The 16,238-nt window shown below is 20.6% G+C and overlaps 6 protein-coding genes and 1 long non-coding RNA gene across 34 annotated transcripts; 4 read left to right on the forward strand and 3 right to left on the reverse strand.

Moving 5' to 3' along the window:
• Positions 1 to 58: 58 nt before the first annotated feature.
• Positions 59 to 1,974, reverse strand: Ubc10 (ubiquitin conjugating enzyme 10). The gene is made up of 4 exons (XM_003691812.4): positions 1,377 to 1,974; positions 984 to 1,079; positions 528 to 714; positions 59 to 456 (listed from the first exon to the last, which is right to left on the reverse strand). Exons 1-4 carry the CDS (start codon positions 1,401 to 1,403, stop codon positions 290 to 292), a joined length of 477 nt encoding a protein of 158 aa, XP_003691860.1. The 5' UTR covers positions 1,404 to 1,974; the 3' UTR covers positions 59 to 289.
• Positions 1,655 to 5,889, forward strand: Cog2 (conserved oligomeric Golgi complex subunit 2). Of its 14 annotated transcripts, none has more exons than XM_086905564.1 (13): positions 1,948 to 2,457; positions 2,783 to 2,877; positions 2,959 to 3,186; positions 3,256 to 3,340; positions 3,434 to 3,522; positions 3,603 to 3,904; positions 3,974 to 4,091; positions 4,164 to 4,489; positions 4,590 to 4,656; positions 4,918 to 5,098; positions 5,170 to 5,449; positions 5,546 to 5,726; positions 5,800 to 5,889. In XM_086905564.1, exons 2-13 carry the CDS (start codon positions 2,806 to 2,808, stop codon positions 5,881 to 5,883), a joined length of 2,013 nt encoding a protein of 670 aa, XP_086761690.1. In that variant the 5' UTR covers positions 1,948 to 2,457; positions 2,783 to 2,805; the 3' UTR covers positions 5,884 to 5,889. The 14 variants fall into 14 exon arrangements, with proteins under 14 accessions (XP_086761687.1, XP_086761690.1, XP_086761691.1 ...); XM_086905565.1 differs by having other exon boundaries at positions 1,948 to 2,099; XM_086905570.1 differs by adding an exon at positions 2,591 to 2,645 and having other exon boundaries at positions 1,962 to 2,457; positions 2,975 to 3,186; positions 3,256 to 3,522; positions 5,002 to 5,098.
• On the reverse strand, positions 5,746 to 9,055 carry fsd (transmembrane protein fates-shifted). Of its 5 annotated transcripts, none has more exons than XM_086905583.1 (8): positions 8,748 to 9,055; positions 8,306 to 8,386; positions 8,084 to 8,188; positions 7,937 to 7,996; positions 7,718 to 7,856; positions 7,430 to 7,631; positions 6,559 to 6,723; positions 5,746 to 6,464 (listed from the first exon to the last, which is right to left on the reverse strand). In XM_086905583.1, exons 3-8 carry the CDS (start codon positions 8,142 to 8,144, stop codon positions 6,192 to 6,194), a joined length of 900 nt encoding a protein of 299 aa, XP_086761709.1. In that variant the 5' UTR covers positions 8,145 to 8,188; positions 8,306 to 8,386; positions 8,748 to 9,055; the 3' UTR covers positions 5,746 to 6,191. The 5 variants fall into 5 exon arrangements, with proteins under 5 accessions (XP_086761709.1, XP_086761711.1, XP_086761710.1 ...); XM_086905585.1 differs by having other exon boundaries at positions 8,702 to 8,776; XM_086905584.1 differs by having other exon boundaries at positions 8,659 to 8,773.
• Positions 8,486 to 11,295, forward strand: Pus10 (Pseudouridine synthase 10). 10 transcript variants are annotated; one of them, XM_086905573.1, is made up of 7 exons: positions 8,486 to 8,613; positions 9,075 to 9,161; positions 9,237 to 9,341; positions 9,419 to 9,726; positions 9,800 to 10,011; positions 10,154 to 10,279; positions 10,377 to 11,295. In XM_086905573.1, exons 3-7 carry the CDS (start codon positions 9,288 to 9,290, stop codon positions 10,997 to 10,999), a joined length of 1,323 nt encoding a protein of 440 aa, XP_086761699.1. In that variant the 5' UTR covers positions 8,486 to 8,613; positions 9,075 to 9,161; positions 9,237 to 9,287; the 3' UTR covers positions 11,000 to 11,295. The 10 variants fall into 10 exon arrangements, with proteins under 10 accessions (XP_086761699.1, XP_086761702.1, XP_086761705.1 ...); XM_086905576.1 differs by having other exon boundaries at positions 8,493 to 8,613; positions 9,092 to 9,161; XM_086905579.1 differs by having other exon boundaries at positions 8,505 to 8,613; positions 9,139 to 9,161.
• Positions 11,001 to 12,775, reverse strand: aurB (aurora kinase B). Of its 2 annotated transcripts, none has more exons than XM_086905587.1 (7): positions 12,534 to 12,775; positions 12,340 to 12,475; positions 12,060 to 12,251; positions 11,840 to 11,974; positions 11,607 to 11,765; positions 11,283 to 11,514; positions 11,001 to 11,220 (listed from the first exon to the last, which is right to left on the reverse strand). In XM_086905587.1, the coding sequence occupies exons 2-7, from the start codon at positions 12,450 to 12,452 to the stop codon at positions 11,134 to 11,136; spliced, it is 918 nt and encodes a 305-aa protein (XP_086761713.1). In that variant the 5' UTR covers positions 12,453 to 12,475; positions 12,534 to 12,775; the 3' UTR covers positions 11,001 to 11,133. The 2 variants fall into 2 exon arrangements, with proteins under 2 accessions (XP_086761713.1, XP_012339528.1); XM_012484074.3 differs by having other exon boundaries at positions 12,694 to 12,763.
• On the forward strand, positions 11,338 to 11,633 carry LOC147658010 (uncharacterized). Its single transcript, XR_015291402.1, has 2 exons — positions 11,338 to 11,479; positions 11,537 to 11,633. It is a non-coding gene; the product is annotated as an uncharacterized LOC147658010 (long non-coding RNA).
• LOC100873040 (calcineurin subunit B type 2) lies at positions 12,724 to 16,008 on the forward strand. The gene is made up of 5 exons (XM_086905588.1): positions 12,724 to 13,079; positions 13,305 to 13,344; positions 13,690 to 13,901; positions 13,971 to 14,180; positions 14,251 to 16,008. The coding sequence occupies exons 1-5, from the start codon at positions 13,077 to 13,079 to the stop codon at positions 14,296 to 14,298; spliced, it is 513 nt and encodes a 170-aa protein (XP_086761714.1). The 5' UTR covers positions 12,724 to 13,076; the 3' UTR covers positions 14,299 to 16,008.
• Positions 16,009 to 16,238: the final 230 nt, after the last annotated feature.

Consider the following 16,238-nt stretch of genomic DNA (forward strand, 5'->3'; position numbering starts at 1 on the left):
TATTTATGCTTTTTAAAATTATATGGATTGTCCATAAAATACAACTTCAAAATACAAATTGTATACAATATCATACAGTTTATTATACTTTTACTTTACTCTGAAAAATTTGTTAATTCACTTTATAAACATTACAATTTGCACATAATATCATTGTCGATAGTTAACCAATACTGTACACATGTATCTCAATCAACTTGTTTTTCATGTAACAGAGAAGTCTATTTGTTTGAATTAAATTAGATGATAGGTGGCAGGCATCATGGTGAGTAAAATTGATCACTCGTGGTTATTCATTAGAAGATGACTCCCGCCTTTTTTCTGCATGTTTTTTTGTGAATTCCTCTGCATTTTTTAAAAATTTTTTTCTATCTTTTAAAAATTCTTCTGCAAGATCTGCTCTTAATGGATGCTCTGGTTCAGGATCATTTACTAATGCTATCAAAGCTTGCACAACTATAAATATAATAAATCAATTACACATATTTCTTTTCTTTTGTAGATCAACAAATTCAGTAAAATTTTACCTTGATCTGTTTTTGTAGCTGGTTTCCAGTTTTCTGCACTTATAATTGGTAAACACACTTGGCCCTTTTCATCCACATTTGGATGATATATTTTTGTTTTAAAGTTTATTTTTGGAGGTTTAAAAGGATATTCTGCAGGAAAGTTTATTTCAATACGAAATGCTCCTTTATTATATGGAGGATTATCCTAAAACATTTAAAGAAGTAAAAGTGATAAACATTTCTGAAAGAGGAATAATAAAAAAAACATACTTTAAGTGTAATTAAGACTTGTATGTCATTATGTTACCAGTTAAATTTTGAAAACGACATATACAATCATTCCAATCTTTCCAAAATCAAATTGTAGTACAGCATTGCGTATATCTAACTATAGTTGTCTTTACAAATAGGATTAGGTTAGGTTAGATTAGATTAAATTATATCTCTAAAATAGAAAGGAACATCAAAACATACCGGCAATATAAGACCTTGCCAAGTAAGAATATTCGATTCATCTACTTGAATATTTGTAAAATTTTTCATTGCTGAAGCTCTTAAATCACCAAGTTCCTGCAAAAATGAAATCGCTATCAATATTATTATTAAGAAAAGTAATAATTATAACATTTTAAATAAATAATAAAATATTTGATTTCTTATCATTCAAAAAATTTTGAATATAATAAGGATAACTATTAACAAATAATAGTAAAAGCACTGTTCTATCATGAAAAATCGTAACATTTAAAAAAATATGAAAATTAATTCATATATGATAATTAAGGAATTATAAATACAAATTTTTTATATTTTTCACATAATGAATTCAATATATAATTATTCTTATTGACAGAAATTTTGATTTACCTTTTGCAATCTTCTCGTAGCTGCCATTTTGAAAATAAATTTCACTAAATGTAGTAAAACTTGTCAAGTTTCTTGACGATGGTTCACAGCTATTGTCTTTGAAAATACCCTAGTATTTTTTTTATTGAAATTTTTTTAGAACAAAACACTATAAATTCTTTTTTGTTAGATTTTGTTTTACTGCACTGTTTTTTCATTAATGCTAATGCAGATATTTATTGTTGATCACAAATATGAATTGCTGTTCGTCCATTCGTTTAGTCGTATTGTACGCGTGCGTGTGATTTATACATAGTATCTATCTCTATATATATATATATATATATATATGTATACAATTAAGTTAAGAATTAAAGATTAAAAATTATTTTAATTGTCATTATTATGTTAATAAACAAGTAAATTCTTGGTAAAACTTTATTTTGGAATTCGAAAAATTTTTTTTTTAATAAATTTTTGTGTATCTTCTAATAGCTTTTAATTAAAATTAGAATTAAAAAATGTTAATTTTAAATTTAATTCATATGTAAAGTTACTGCTTTTTAAGCATTTGATAGGTTACTAGGACGCCATATTGGTTTCCAAAGTTCATCTAATAAGTGGAGTCATTATTTATGTATTGATTATGATAGGCATTAGGTTACATAAATAATGTTTTCAAAATTACTTGGAATTAGTTGGATTAATTTTTTTTCCAGCAACCTTAGATAGCTGGCGATATTAGTAATTATTATTATGACTTAACAATTTTTTAAAATTATTTTTAAAAAATAAAATTCTAAAGTTGAATATAATCATACATAATCATATATAGAGCGATCAGAGAAATAAAACATATGCAATGCATTTGTACAAGTTAAATTTGATTTATCGCGCTTAAATAGTTATTATCTATACAGATTCTTCTCATTGAACACTAATCAATATGGTATTCTAGTAATCTGTCAAATATACTTAAAATTATTAATTTTATGTATGATTAAGTTTATTAAGTTAGAGTTAAGAATTAAGTTTTGAATCAGTGGATTTATAAACTTAAAATTAATATTTTTTAATATCGTTCGTCAAAAAGTTTTAAAAGGTATAAAATAAAAGTTAACAATTTTTAATACTCCAAAATAAAGTTTAACCAAACTTTTGATAAGATTTTAAGATTTTAAATATTTTAAATTCTTTAAGAATAATTTTTAAATATTTGTAATTATTAATGACAGAAATATTTATTCTGACATAAATCAATTAAATAAATAATTCATGAGAAAGTTACATGTAAGAATTCTTATCTTATAAACATTTTTAAGTTATTGCAATATAGCAATTGTTTATTTTTATTGGATATTTTAATAAATAATTATAAATTTAAGAATTTATATTTAATTTAGTATTTTAAAACATATTTTTTATAGAAAAATATTAACAAAAAACCATTATGTCAAAAGAAAATATTAATTTACCAAAAGCTCCAAAAGATTTATGTTTTTCTGAAATTGATTTTATTCAGGTAAATTAACATTAAGATTATTTTAAACTGTAATATATTTTATTATAATATTATCTTAAATTAACAATTTATATTTTATAGCAAAATTTTAATGTAGATGCTTTTCTTCAAGAACATAGAAAAAATACAAAATTAGAAACAATGCGAGATGATCTTGGAATATATTTAAAATTATTAAGATCTGCTATGATTGATTTAATCAATAAAGATTATACAGATTTTGTAAATTTATCAAGTAATATGATTGGTTTAGATAAAGCTATTAATGATTTACAAACACCTTTGGGTCAACTAAGAGAAGAAGTAATGGTAAATTAAAAAAAAATTTGTATCTAATCTCTAATTTTTGTACAATATTATAGAAATAATTTTTTATAGCAAGTACAGCAGATTTTAGATGATGAAGTTGTAACAATTACCCATAATATAAATGAAAATAAGAAAGTTCGAGATTATAAGCAAAGTATATTCAGTTTACAATATATCTATAAATCTTTAAATAAAATTACATCTATTTTATGTTTAAATACATTTCTTGAAAATCCTGTTAAAATAGACATTTTGGAACAAGCTGCAGCAGAATTTAATCAATTGCAATTTCATATATCTAGATGCAAACTAAATATTACTAACGAAAAACAGAAAGTATGTGCATTTTTAAAAAATTGAGAATAAATTTTTTATTTTTTATTATGATATACAATGAATAAAATTTTATATTACAGGAAAGTGAAAAACTAGAACAATCTTATATGACACATCTTAATGAATTTTTTTTAGCATGTATACAAGAACAAAATTCTGTCTTATTAATTCGTTGTTTAGGAATTTATGTCACACTTGATAAAATATGTGATGCAGAGAATTTAGTGAGAAAAGAGATTATTAGTCCATTAATATATAGCATAATTAATATAGAAAATTTGCAAACTGATTTATTAGGTCTACAAAATATATATAGTAAGTTGTTGACCATCTTAAATGTAGAGCTTAAACAATTATTAGATATCACATTACATCCAAATAGGTATGTAATTTATAAAAGTCAAATTATGTAATTAATAGTATAGAAATATTTTTAGATTTTGTTTTGCAGACTTTCCGTGAAAGGTTTCAATTTTCTAGTAAATAGTTTTTGGATTGATGTAGAAGAAAAAATCGAACATTATATAAAATACATCTTTGCTCCTGGAGACCCAATATTATTCCATTCAGTAAGTGAATGGAAAGAAAATTTTATTAATAGCGTACTATATATAGTATTTTATACATATACATAATTTCAGAGATATGTAGCAACTTTAGAATTTTTAGAAAAGTTAGACGCTGAATGTGTTACATCTGAATGTTTAATTGCATTAAAAAATAATTCACAATACAAAAATTTTTTAAAAAAATGGAATTTACCAGTATATTTTCAAATTAGATTTCAAGAAATAGTTAATGGAATTGAGACAATTTTAATTGAACCAATATCACCATCATCTATAAAAGGAACATTGGAATCTCTTGCATTGCAAAATGAATTTTCTCTTTATACAACTTATATTATATGGGAAAATCTACAAAAAATTTGGAATAATAATATATATCTGTATCAACTCTTCCATAAGTAAGTGAAATAATAAATAATATAATAAATAAATAATATAATGAATAATAAATAAAATATTTATTTATAATAACAATAATTTGCAATGTTTTGTTTTTAGATTTTGGAAATTCAGTCTTCAAATATGTGCTAGATACCAAACATGGATTCAAACAGTGCTTAAAGAGGTATGTTTAATATTTTAAGATAATATATATATAAAATATATATTATATAAATATAAATGATATAATGTCCTAAAAATTCTTTCATTTTTTTATAATAAAGAATTATTCTATTGCAAAATTAATAGATAAATATCTTAATATCAATGAAAAATAGACTATATGTTTCTGAAATATTGTCTATCAAAGTTTATTAAATAACAAAAAAATTTTTTAGATCAATGTAATTATGATCAACAATTTTAATTTTCTTTTTATGCGAAGGTATGGCCAATAGAAAATGAAATTAACAATTTAAACAAAATAGAACATTCTACAAAACTTAATTTCTTAATCTGTTTGTATAAGGATGCAGAAAAATTTATAAATATGCTTCCATCTCTTTTGGAAATATCTCGAATAAAACTTAAAGAAGAAACTCCAACAGTATTGAAATTATTAAAAGGTTATAACATAACATGTTAATATTATTATCATTAAAAATTTTTTTATCGTTATATATCTATTTTTTCATAGATTCTCTTGACGAAACAATAAAAAATTTAAAAAAGATTTGGCCAGATATTACAAAAGAAATTGTAAATGAATTATTGAAACAATGTGTAGTACATTTGAAACAAGTTAGTGATATACCAAGATTATTTAGACGGACAAAAAGAGATATACCAACTAAATCATGTGCCTATATTAAAAATACTCTTGCATTTCTTATCAATTTTCATACAGATTACAAAAAAATAATACCAGATGATGTTAATTATTGGTTAGAATTGACTCTTTCCTCATTAACTGAACAGTAAGAAAAAAAAATTTAAATATTGTTAAACATTAATATTGTAAGTATTATTTTGAAGTTTATCATTGTTAAATATTAATTTAAAAATATTTATAGTTATCTAACTTCTGTAAAAGATGTGCTTACTTCAGTACAAAAAACTGAAGAAAGTTTAAGAAGATTGAAAAAAATACGCGATAAATCTACAGGTTCTTTTTCTTCCGAAGTTCAAGGAATCAGTGATGATGAAAAAATACGAATTCAATTACAAATTGATGTACAAACTTATGCTAACATGGTAAAATTTAACATCATAATTCATTTTTTATTAATTAAAATTTATTAAATTGTACATTTAAATCATATTTTAGATTACAGAGATGCAGATTTCAACTTCAAATATATTTTATATGAAAGAGCTATTATATGCTGTTGAAACAGCAATAAAAAGATAAATGTTATTTTCTTCTGTTTATTTTATTTTTATATAAATTAATTTTGTTATTTGCAATGAAAATTTATTTATATATTTTTCTCTATTATTTATATATTATTCATTATATAATATTTTCTCTTTTAATAAGAGAAAATTATAATAAATAATATAATATAAATAATAAATTTTTTCTTTTAATTTTTTAATGTATTAAATTTTGAAGAACAAATATCCAAATTATTTGCTTAATAGACATATATTATTTACATAAACATATTTATATTACAGAAATCATATTTATGATTTATATAAAATATTAAATTCTTTTTATATTAAACTTTGATCCCAAGAATCACTTTGTGGCAATTCAATGGAAATTATTGAATCTTGATGAGGATAAGTTGGATGCCACCAATCTAAAATTTGATAATTAACAACTTCATTCAAAATAACTTGGTTTGTTAATGTATTAGGAATATCTGATGTTCCAAATCCAAGTTGTAATCGATGATCTTTAAAACCAGGCATTAAAGTCATTGATACTGACTGTAAGATCAAACCAATTACAGGTGGTAACATACTATATTTTAAACAAGTTACCTATAAATTTTACAATATTGTGTAAATATAATTTTATCACAATATATAATATCTATTATAAATAATTCATAATTATTTATAATAAAATAAGTACCCGAAGTATTTTACAACCTTCTTCTATATTCACAGCTACATCTTCCAACATTTCAATAAAATCTGTTTTTTTACCGTTCGTATTTTTTTTTTGTTTTAATAAATTATTTGTAGTTTTGGGCAATTCTTTTAATTTGAAATAGAAATACCAACGCATTTTTCCTTCCTAAAACAAAGTATTGATAATTACTTTATAATCAATTAATTTTTGAGCAAAGAAATATTCTTTAAATACATTCTTGAAAAACCAAGAATTAAAAATACAATATAAAACAAATATAAAATTATAATTATTAAATTATTATGTTTTTAAATGTCATGAACTCAATGATATGAACTTGATCACTCTTCGATATTTGAATAAAATTTGATCTTTAATATAATAATTTCAATCATTATAATTGATATGTCACAAGTTTATAATTTTAAATATCACTAATATAATTTTTATAATCAGTTATAACCTTCTAATAAATTTAAATATTCATAATACAATTTTAATAATTATTTTTGGTTTTTAAATAGCTTTGAATATTAATAATAATTTCAATGAAATTGAAACAATTTTAATCATCCTCTTAATAAAATTATCTTGATTATACTCTATAATATATTAAATATCATTACATCATTTTAATGATTCTTAAAATTCAAATAATAGAGAATGTTATCAATTAGATGTTAATAACAATGTTATTGATTTCAAGTTTTAAATTTCTTAAATCTCTGCAAGATTTCAAAGTTTTCAGACTTTAATATGATTTCATATTATAATTTTTTTTTATAAAAATAATTTTTTATAAAAATTTCCAAAATAATCCAATTATTAAAAAATATTGTTATTGACTATAATATTATATATTACTACATACTTTATGCCACATAAGACAGCACTGTCTTTTTACAAGTGAATGTGGTTCATCTTGTCTTAAATAGGATACATCATCAACTTTTCTTTTCAAAGCAAAATAAGTATAATGTAATGTTCTGATGACACAAGCTCGAAGTCCATGAGTACGAACCATACATTGTGGTTGTAAACGTTCTGGTAAACCAGGAACAAATTTATAATAACTGTAATTATATTTTACTTGATATTATTAATATTTAATCAATATTTAATTAATAATTATTATATTTTTACATAAAGAAAAACTTACGATTTATACAAATGAAACCAAAATTTTCCAGTTGAAACTACATAATAAGAACTTTTACATATTTGAGCAAATTTTCCTACAGCCTCAGGACTAATATATTCAGATATAATAAACCATATATCTAATGGATAATCTATACCTAAATAAAATAAAATAAAAATATGTATTTTTAAACTCAAAAATGTGAATTTTATTATTTGCTATTTTTTTGTATCTTACCTTCTTGTTCCTCTTTTTTAAAATAATTTGTCTTTTTATTTCTTTGATTTGTTAAAACTCCTATAAAATGAGCTTAAATTAATTTAAGCTTATTTGAAACTTAAAAACAAAATATACATATAATTTAATACTTCTAAATGTATTTACCTTTAGTACTTTTCTTTGACTTATTTGAATCATACAAATTATTTTGATAATTTTCATTCATTTCACTCAAAAAACCTTCTTCATCTATTGTTATTTTTTGTCTCACTGTTAAAGAAAGTTTATTATAATTATTTATTAAACAATTATAAAAAAAATGAATGAAATTTGTATTATATAAAAACATTAGAATATAAGATTCATTAAAATGAATTACAAAATAACCTTCAGAGGACACATTTATTATTGCTTTTTTAAATCTTGTGTGTATCCGTGATGAATTTGCAAAGTCATTGATTGTTATATCTATTATAAAAAAATAAAATATTATTTCGTCAATAAAATATTACATTTTTTTTAAATATATTTGATGTGATGTTTAGATATTATTTTAAAATAATTAAAAAGGAATGTATATGATTAACCTCCAATCAAATTGTCATTGCCATTTTCCACATTTACTTTTTTGCTAGATTTTTTCCTTAGAATAGGCATGATGTTAAACGTTATATTACTATCTACAAATTAATCAGGTACCAGTTGCAACAAAATAAAACTTAAAATTAATAACTATTTACATTAATAATAGAGAATATTGTAAACACCCATCATACTTCTTACAATTAGTAAAGTCGATAAAAAAGATGTACTCTATTCATTTTCGTACCATATTAAACATCGTGTTGTTTTGACTGCTATTTTATATTGTAGGTAATACGTTAGTTTCTTAATTACATTCAAATTATTAACAATTAAAAAAATGAAAAACAATAATTCAATTTATAAATTTGTATATATTTAATTATTTAAAAACACATGAATTGTTTTTTTAACAAGTTAACATAAACATACAATTAACATAAACATAATATTAAATAATTTAAAATTCATTAACATAATTTTATTTTGTTAATATTGTTTTAATTTTGAAATACTATATGAAATGAATCTTTATACTGAAGAAGAAAAACATATTTTTAATTTTTTGTATCAGCAAAATTGTTGTTTAAGATGTTGTTTTCGTTTTATTGGATGGCGTACATTGAACTGTTTTGAAGATCCCATTAAATTTGCAAAACATGTAAGTTTTATTTCTAAATATTTATAATTAAAAAGTTTTTAAAATTTTTATATAATATATAAAATTTTTCTATAGGTTAGATATATAGAAACGGAAGATATTTCCTTTAATGATGAAATACTTTGCATGGCCTGTCTGGGAATTCTTCAAAATAAAATACAAGAACAAGTTATTAAAAAAGTATGTTGAAACATCTGATTTGAAATGTTGATGTTGATATTTTATATAAATTTCAATAATTTTTCAATAATAAACAGATTCAAGTTGAAATAGAGAAACAAAATTATGACAGTGGAACATTCACATGTGCATTAACAATACCAATATGCATCAGTCTTAGAGAACGCTTTTTACGTATTCAATGTGCTACTCAACTTAATCTTTCAGAAAATACTTTGTTAGATCTTAAAATTAAACTGCAAAGTGTAAAAGATGTTTGGAAATGGATAATGACTCCTAAAATAGAACAGGCTATTAAAAAACAAATGGATTTAACAACACCTTCTCCATTTCTAATTGAAGTTATTTTAACATATAAATCTAATGAAAAAGAATGTGAAACATTGTAAGTTTTCAAAATTTTTTTATTTCTATTGATAAAAATTTATTTCAATTTCAATAAAATTTTTTTACATTAGATTAAAAATATACAATGAATCAAGTAACATGGGAAATAAATGGAAAAGAAAATGTGATGATAATAGATTCAGCAAAAAAAATATAGAAACTATAATGACAAAAATAACAGACAAAGAATTTTCTCAGCATTTTAAAGCATTATCGTTTGAAACAAATACTGGTATTTTTATAGAAAATATTATGTGTTCACATTCAAGTATTTTTATTGGAGGTAATATATTTATTTATATAATATTTACTGCTAATTATAATGTATATAATTATAGCTATAATTATTTATATTTTGTATGATTTTATAATTATTAATATACATAAATTATTAAATATACCATATATTCGTACTATAACTTCAGGACGATATAATAAGCTATCAAGAGAACTCAGTCAAACACCATGGTTTATAAATGGTGAAAAAAAGATGCAGACATCTGTTCAAGATATACTGTGCAATCCTATTGCTGATATAATGAAAGCTCAATGTAAGTCAATTTAATAATTTTGATATCATAATTAATAATTATGAATTATATAATAATAATTTCACTTATAATTTAATATTGGCTATTAAATTTTTAGCTATTAAATTTTTATCATCTGGAAGAGAAGATGTGGATGTTAGAAATATATATTCAGGAAGACCATTTGCAGTTGAATTAATTAATCCTCGATTGACAAAAATAACAGAGGAATTATTGTCAGATTTAATTAGTAAAATTAATCTATCTTCACAGCAAGTACAAATTGTCTCAAATTTAAAAGTTTTATCCAAATTTGATCTGAAAAAATTGAAAGAAGGAGAAAATGTTAAAACAAAATTTTATCGAGCACTTTGTATTTGTCGTAATGCATCTAAAAACATGCTTTCTCTTGAAAAATTAAATAATTTAAAATATTTAAAAATAATTCAAAAAACACCAATGAGAGTATTACATCGACGACCCTTAAGTCCTAGAGAACGTTTAATATATGAAATGAGAGCTCGATGGATGAAACCTCAAGAATTAAAAAATTTGAACATAAGTTCTGAGGATGCTAATATTTTTTTTATATTAGATATTAAAACACAAGCTGGAACGTATGTAAAAGAATTTGTACACGGAGATTTTGGACGAACAAAACCAAGTTTGTGTGACATTCTTAATGTTGAAATTGATATAGTTGCGTTGGATGTAACAGGGATTAATTTAAATTGGCCATAAGAATTATTTTAATTTTTAGTATTTGAAATATTGCTATTACATATATATAAATATAAAAAAATATAAAAGATTTTAATAATATGGTATTTTTATAATAGAAAATATATACCTTTCATAATTTTAAGATTTTTATATTAATATGCATCTTTATATTTTAATATCCAAAAATGTTTCTTTACAGCAGCCATAGAGATTCTTTCTGAACTTTTCCGTTTAATTAACTGTAATATAAAAATAATTATTAACTTTTGAATAAAAAATAACAAAAATAAATAAAAATTACTTTTGATATCAAATCTTTAGCTCCTGGTGTAATTTGTTCTGGCCATTGTATATTTAATGTCTTTATTTTTGCATAAGTTTCTTGCTGTGAATCACTAAGAAAAGGTGGTCTACCAACAAGAAATTCATAACAAAGAATGCCTAAACACCAATGATCAACATATATATCATATGTTTGTCCTGATACCATTTCTGGAGGTAAATAGTCTAATGTTCCACATAATGTATTTCTTCTGCAATTATTTTTATTTTTAGAACTCTGATTCCATTTTTATTATTATGTTTCAATAATAATTATACATATTATAATAATAAATGTACTTACTTAGATGATGGTGCATGAACAGACCAACCAAAATCTGCTAATTTTATATTACCTTCATAAGTAAGTAATAAATTCTCTGGTTTTATATCTCTGTGAATCACATTATTTTTATGACAGTATTCTAAAGCATCTGCCACTTGATAAGTATACTTAGCAGATCTAAAAAAAAACTTATTGATTAAAAATAAATATATAAATTTTATTAAATTATAAATTATCTTCAAAATACATACAAATGCTCATTAAATCTTTCGTTGGGCTGTCGTTTTAATTCCTTATATAATTCTCCTCTAGCTGCAAATTCTAATACAAGATAAATACGTTTATGGTCATGAAAATATGTTAACATTTGAAGAATATGAGGATGCCTGGAAAATTTTATATAATATAAAATATATATTATTAAAAAATATTTTATGAATAAAGAAATTTATGAAATTATAAAATATTTACCTTAAATGTGTTTGAATTTCAATTTCACGCATCACTTGTTTCTCTACACGTCCTTTCATTAACTCTATTTTATATAAAGTCTTCAATGCAACCATATAATGTGTAGTTTTTTCTCTAGCCAAATAAACACGTCCAAATTTACCTCTACCTAGAGGTGCACCAATTTCAAAATCATCTAAATTCCATTGATATCTATTTTTATAACAACATTAAAATTGCAAAATATTTATTTTACTATATCATATAGTACTAACAATTGAAGAAATTTTTTCCTTTTTACCTTAATCCTCTAGCTTCAACATGTTCTTCCATTTTATACAAAGTATCAAGTACAATATCCTTGTAATCAGATGGAACATTAGATGGAAGTTTAAATGCTTCCATATGGGTCATAGTATTATAAATTATATGTTTTTCTAAAAATATCAAAAGATTTTTTAAAAACACTTTTATTATTATTTATTATAAATTTACCTATTGTTGTTATTATATATTTATATGTTTCAAAATATTCTTTAAAATAATAATTATATAATACTTAATATTTGAGTTAAATTTTTTACTAAAATAACACTTCACAATCTATCATTTATTCATATACATATAACAAATTCTTCATTATCTTTTAACTGACATTTTTGATTTAAATTCATTATCTTTAAATATAACTGAGAGATCAAAGTGACATCTACAGAGTGAAAATTAGAAAAAAGTTCGATTTTAGCCATACAATATTTTGTAATTTAATTTCAATTTTAATATTAAAAACTTATTTTAAAGATATATTGTAAACAACTAATCTAATTTAAAATATAAAATAATTTTAATAGAATTTAGAATTAATAATAATATAATGTTTATTTTATGTAGTTGTACATTTCGTTAAAGTTTCCTTTCTATATTTCATATTTTCTACTGCCTATCAAAGTACGTACTTAATATTTGCTGATCAATTTTGACATTTTGTAATAAATTTTTAACAGAAACGACATAAGAATACATATATATATATACATAATGGTAAGCAAATAATTAAATTTTAAACATATTAAAATTCATATAAAAAATTAATTAATATTTCATAATATGAGTAATTAATATTATATTTAAAAAAGATTATGCATTATAATTGCATTTTAAATTGCTTTAAAATATTTTACAAATTTATAGTATGAATAAATGATATAAATAATTTTTTTAACAGAATGTATATATATATGTATTTTTGCATTTCTTCTTTTTTAGGGTAATGAAAGCTCGTTGCCTATGGAACTGTGTTCCAATTGTGAGTCAATATTAAATTATTCTTGGTATCTTAAAATAATTTATTTTGTTTTAAATTTTTCTTTTTAAAATAATATTATATTTACATATATTCTTATAAAATATATAATAATTTTAAATTATATTTATTAAAAATATGGAATTAAATTAATAATTTTTTATTTGTTAATTTACACATTGCTTTTAATCTATTTTTATCACTAACTAAACATAGCATCTATGAAGTATTAACCACCATACTTGTTACATATATATAATCATATTAATTAAAAATATTATTTTTATACTTTTATTTTTTAATATCTAAATTAAAAAATAAATTAAAATAAAAATATTAATCTTTTAGTTGATGTTGATGAAATTAGAAGATTAGGAAAACGATTTCGGAAGTTAGATTTAGATAATAGTGGTGCTTTAAGCATTGATGAGTTTATGTCATTACCAGAATTACAACAAAATCCTTTAGTACAACGTGTTATAGATATATTCGATGCTGATGGTAATGGAGAAGTAGATTTTAAAGAATTTATTCATGGTGTTTCTCAATTCAGTGTTAAGGTATACATAAATTTTATTATAATATGATCAAATTATAAATAATACATTTAAAAATAATTTTTATTATAGGGGGATAAAGAAAGTAAATTAAGATTTGCATTTAGAATTTATGATATGGATAATGATGGTTTTATAAGCAATGGAGAATTATTTCAAGTACTAAAAATGATGGTTGGTAATAACTTGAAGGATACACAGTTACAACAAATTGTTGATAAAACAATATTATTTGCCGATAAAGATGAAGATGGTAAAATTAGTTTTGAAGAATTTTGTTCTGTAAGTAATGAACTGACAGAATTACAAAGAAAAAATAATTATATAAAAATATTTTCTTTTATAATTTTAGGTTGTTGGTAATACAGATATTCATAAGAAAATGGTGGTTGATGTTTAAATTATCAAATTTATGAGAATAATAATATTAGAAAAAAAATTATAATAATATCAATTTGACTTTTTCATTATTAACATTAGATTTATTGGATAGTTATAAATAGAGTGAAATTATGATCTTTAATCAAGCCAATTTTTTTATATGAGTTTATTGTCTTTAAATATTCTTTTTATAATTATTATAATTATTATAATTATAAATTAATCATCAATTTTCAAAAATTATGCATATTTATTAAATGTAAGATGTCTTAGTTGAAAGAAAACATTTAAATATTTCTTTGTTTTTAATGACATGTAAAAATGTTTTTGATAATTTAAATAGTTTTAATAAAAATAGTTTGAATATTGTGAAGAAATTTTTTTGGAGCATCATTTTTTTTGATATTTTCTTAAAGTTATTGATATTTTTTTTATTAAGAAATGTAATGGTAAAATAATTTTTTTGTATTGTATTATGTAATGGATGAAAAGTATATTTGATGATGTCTGAATAAATCATAATCTTTAATTGATTAAAAATATATTAAACAATTATAAAATAAATAGAATAATAAACTTATTATTTATGTTAATTATTGTTATGTTTATATTGTAAATGCTTAAGATATTTATTAGCAATGAACTCGATATAGTTGAATTTTATATTTATCAAAATGTATAAATAAAATAATTTTCCAACTGCTTTTAAATTATGCCAGAAATATTTTATATGTTATTAAAAACAAAAAAGACATTTGACTAATCTCAACATTTAAATAGTTTTTTCAACAGACATATCTTGTAAATTATGCAAATTTTAATAATTAATCTTTCATATATATTCATAGAATTTAATATTCAGTCAAAAATTTTATATTCATAAAATAATTTTATTATTTCATAATATATAATCACTATTATTATAATATACAATTAATTAACATTATAAATATATATTATCTAATTCATTTGCAAAAAGCCAAAAAGTTATTTCAAAAGTTTAATTTTGTGAAAATTAATTATAATTATATAGATTATTTAAAAAATGTCTTTTTATATATTAAAATGTAATTAAAATATATTTTTTAAATATTATTCTACAATATATTTTAATAATTTGCAATATATTTTTAATTAATACTAAAAATTTTGAATTTTTATTAATTTTAAAATTTTTTTAATTTTTCAATTAAAGGTTATTATAACTGAATAAATGGAATTATTTTATTTAATCCATAATACAAAATCTTTAGTTACATTAAATTAATCTACTAAATAATTGTTAATTTATTAATTGATAATTGTTAATTTCTAAGAAGATCTCTATTCAACTTTAAAATGTGAATTTTGTATTATATATATATATATATTGTATTTAATATATTATTAATTAATTAATTAATTGAGCATTTGAAAGAAACCATTTAATTAATTATAATTAATTAAGATATGAGAAGTTCTTTCTTGAATATTATAATAAAATATTAAATATTATATTAAAATTTTCCAATAGAAATTTTATGATTATCTCCAATTTTGAATAAAAAAATCATAAACAGGATTTTGAAAACTTTCAGGTGCACAATTATTTTTATATAAATATGTTATATAAAAAAATTAAATTATATTCATTATTTTATTCTAATTATTATAAATCTTGTATATTTACATATTATCTTAATGTTTGATCAAAAATTGAAAATATATTGAAATAAATCTATGTAATATATATAATATTTAATAATTTGAATCCTATATATTTTTTTATTTTCGTTTCTTCATTTAATATATATAAAATATATTTGTAATCTTATATTAAATATATAAGTTTATAAAAAATATTTTAAATTATAAATTTTTGATTGATTAAAAACTAATGGTTCAGATTCCAAAAATAAATTTCAAAAAATATCAGAAAAATACAGATGTTTGCAGAGATGTATTAAAACCATATAAAAC

Source organism: Apis florea, unplaced genomic scaffold (assembly GCF_048593485.1).
Source record: "Apis florea isolate Af1SG1 unplaced genomic scaffold, ASM4859348v1 contig_2411_pilon, whole genome shotgun sequence".
Taxonomy (NCBI): Eukaryota; Metazoa; Arthropoda; class Insecta; order Hymenoptera; family Apidae; genus Apis; species Apis florea.

Bases quoted from the DNA above. Each gene is read 5' to 3' on its own strand.
- Ubc10 (XM_003691812.4), bottom strand. From the start codon at position 1,403: ATGGCAGCTACGAGAAGATTGCAAAAG. The intron at 1,080-1,376 runs GTAAATCAAAAT...TCATTTTTGCAG, and splicing joins CTACGAGAAGATTGCAAAAG to GAACTTGGTGATTTAAGAGC. The intron at 457-527 runs GTAAAATTTTAC...TTATATTTATAG, and splicing joins AGCTACAAAAACAGATCAAG to TTGTGCAAGCTTTGATAGCA.
- Cog2 (XM_086905561.1), top strand. From the start codon at position 2,806: ATGTCAAAAGAAAATATTAATTTACCAAAAGCTCCAAAAGATTTATGT. The intron at 5,099-5,169 runs GTTATAACATAA...ATTTTTTCATAG, and splicing joins AGTATTGAAATTATTAAAAG to ATTCTCTTGACGAAACAATA. The intron at 5,727-5,799 runs GTAAAATTTAAC...ATCATATTTTAG, and splicing joins TACAAACTTATGCTAACATG to ATTACAGAGATGCAGATTTC.
- fsd (XM_086905582.1), bottom strand. From the start codon at position 8,575: ATGCCTATTCTAAGGAAAAAATCTAGCAAAAAAGTAAATGTGGAAAAT. The intron at 7,997-8,083 runs GTAAATACATTT...CTCATTTTATAG, and splicing joins GTCAAAGAAAAGTACTAAAG to GAGTTTTAACAAATCAAAGA. The intron at 7,857-7,936 runs GTAAGATACAAA...TATTTTATTTAG, and splicing joins TAAAAAAGAGGAACAAGAAG to GTATAGATTATCCATTAGAT.
- Pus10 (XM_003691810.4), top strand. From the start codon at position 9,024: ATGAATCTTTATACTGAAGAAGAAAAACATATTTTTAATTTTTTGTAT. The intron at 9,342-9,418 runs GTATGTTGAAAC...AATAATAAACAG, and splicing joins AAGAACAAGTTATTAAAAAA to ATTCAAGTTGAAATAGAGAA. The intron at 10,280-10,376 runs GTAAGTCAATTT...TTAAATTTTTAG, and splicing joins TGATATAATGAAAGCTCAAT to CTATTAAATTTTTATCATCT.
- aurB (XM_086905587.1), bottom strand. From the start codon at position 12,452: ATGACCCATATGGAAGCATTTAAACTTCCATCTAATGTTCCATCTGAT. The intron at 11,975-12,059 runs GTAAATATTTTA...AAAATTTTCCAG, and splicing joins GAAATTCAAACACATTTAAG to GCATCCTCATATTCTTCAAA. The intron at 11,766-11,839 runs GTATGTATTTTG...GTTTTTTTTTAG, and splicing joins GAAAGATTTAATGAGCATTT to ATCTGCTAAGTATACTTATC.
- LOC100873040 (XM_086905588.1), top strand. The intron at 13,902-13,970 runs GTATACATAAAT...TTTTTATTATAG, and splicing joins TTTCTCAATTCAGTGTTAAG to GGGGATAAAGAAAGTAAATT. The intron at 14,181-14,250 runs GTAAGTAATGAA...TTATAATTTTAG, and splicing joins GTTTTGAAGAATTTTGTTCT to GTTGTTGGTAATACAGATAT.